At 40.9% G+C, this 1,965-nt stretch overlaps 1 protein-coding gene across 1 annotated transcript; it reads left to right on the top strand.

Moving 5' to 3' along the window:
* LOC132046862 (uncharacterized) lies at positions 1–1,965 on the top strand. Its single transcript, XM_059437663.1, has 2 exons — positions 1–964; positions 1,297–1,965. The coding sequence occupies exons 1-2, from the start codon at positions 129–131 to the stop codon at positions 1,673–1,675; spliced, it is 1,215 nt and encodes a 404-aa protein (XP_059293646.1). The 5' UTR covers positions 1–128; the 3' UTR covers positions 1,676–1,965.

Raw genomic sequence — 1,965 nt, 5'->3', positions numbered from 1 at the left:
AGATCCAAAATCTCAATTTCTCCTTTTTCCAAATTTCACTTGTCTTCACCTTCTGTACCGTTCACCCACACTCCCTTTTGCTCCATTAAAGAGAATACCGTTTATTGTTGTGATCAGTTCTTTTTACAATGGTTGACGTAGACCGGAGAATGACCGGTTTGAACCCGGCTCACTTAGCCGGTCTGCGCCGTCTCTCCGCTAGAGCCGCTGCGTCTTCACCATCTACTCCTGTTCCTCCACGTAATAGTCTCCTTTCCTTTTCTTCTCTTGCCGATAAAGTTATATCTCATCTCAAAACCTCTAATATCCATGTCCAAACCGGGTTATCCGATGTTGAGTTCGCTAGAGCTGAAGCTGAGTTTGGTTTTGCTTTTCCACCTGACTTAAAAGCAGTTCTCTCAGCCGGTTTACCAATCGGACCGGGTTTTCCTGACTGGCGCTCAACCGGTCCGGCCCGGTTCCATCTTCGTGCTTCTATTGACTTACCCATAGCTGCTATTTCCTTTCATATTGCACGTAATGCTCTTTGGTCTAAGTCTTGGGGACCTAGACCAAATGATCCAGAAAAAGCAATCAAGATTGCAAGAAATGCACTCAAAAGAGCTCCACTTTTAATTCCCATTTTTAACCATTGTTATATTCCTTGTAATCCTTCTTTAGCTGGTAACCCAATATTCTACGTGGATGAAAATCGGATTTTCTGCTGTGGGTTTGATCTATCTGATTTCTTTGATCGTGAATCATCTTTATTGTTCCAAAGTAACTCAGATCCTCAGATTTTATCAAAACAACGCTCTTTGAGTGAAAAATCAGCTGGTTCGTCAACCAACTTCTCGAGAAGGAGTCTTGATGCGTTTTCCGGTGGCCGGACGCCACGTTGGGTGGAGTTCTGGAGTGACGCCGCCGTAGATCGGCGGCGGAGGAGCTCGAATTCATCATCGTCATGTTCATCCTCACCGGAAAGGTACTGTCCAAAATTCACGTCCATCGAGTTTACTAAATTAGCCTAGATGTTTTTTGAAAATTGAGTGACTACTTCTTTAATGTTATGAGGCAATAGTTAAAAACACTTGCTACTTTTTGTCTTGAATTCCTAAAGTTGCACATATTTTGGGAGTTGACGCATATTTTGGGATGAATGGACTAGTGTTTTAATTCATGTACACTTAGAATTTGTAGTTAAATTTATATAGGAATAGATTTCGTACTATTTATAGGTATGTTAGTGGCTATTTTCATACTGCGGAGTAATGTAGAGAGCATTGGTTCATAGAGTTTATGAATATATTTTTTCAGGTACTTTGAAATGCCAAAGTCCAAAATGCCTAAATGGGTGGACGAGTACGTAGATAACATCGGGTCAGTTTTGAAAGAAGGCGGGTGGGCTGAATCAGATGTGAAAGAGATAGTACAAGTTTCAGCATCTGGTTTCTTTGAAGGTGAAATGATATTATTGGATAATCAAGCGGTTTTAGATGCTCTCCTTGTGAAAGCGGATCGGTTTTCGGATTCGCTTCGTAAAGCCGGGTGGAGCTCCGAAGAAGTATCTTACGCACTCGGGTTTGATTATCGACTCGAGAAGGAGAAGAAACCGGCTAAGAAGTTGTCACCTGAGTTCGCCGAAAGAATCGGGAAACTGGCTGAGTCGGTAACGCGTTCGCGGTCATCATCATAGAGTTGGGCTACAGGCTACCGGCAAACATCGAGATTCCTTTTTTTTTTTTCATGTTCTTTTTTAGATTTTCGAAACCTCGGGTTTGGTATATGCCTCTTTTTGGGTACCAATTGATATTAAGAGGGCGAAAAAGAAAAACAAAAAACAAATACGCGTTGATGTATTATTTAAAGTACAAAGAATTTCAAAAGGTGGGATAAATTGCGATAAAGTGTATTAAAGTTGTTTCCGTATTGGAATATATAGCTTGTTGGTAAAAATGTTAATGTTATACAGCTCCAAGTTCTTTA

The sequence above is a fragment of the Lycium ferocissimum genome, chromosome 2 (genome assembly GCF_029784015.1).
Source record: "Lycium ferocissimum isolate CSIRO_LF1 chromosome 2, AGI_CSIRO_Lferr_CH_V1, whole genome shotgun sequence".
Classification (NCBI taxonomy): Eukaryota; Viridiplantae; Streptophyta; class Magnoliopsida; order Solanales; family Solanaceae; genus Lycium; species Lycium ferocissimum.
This window is presented reverse-complemented; position numbering and strand designations above follow the sequence as displayed.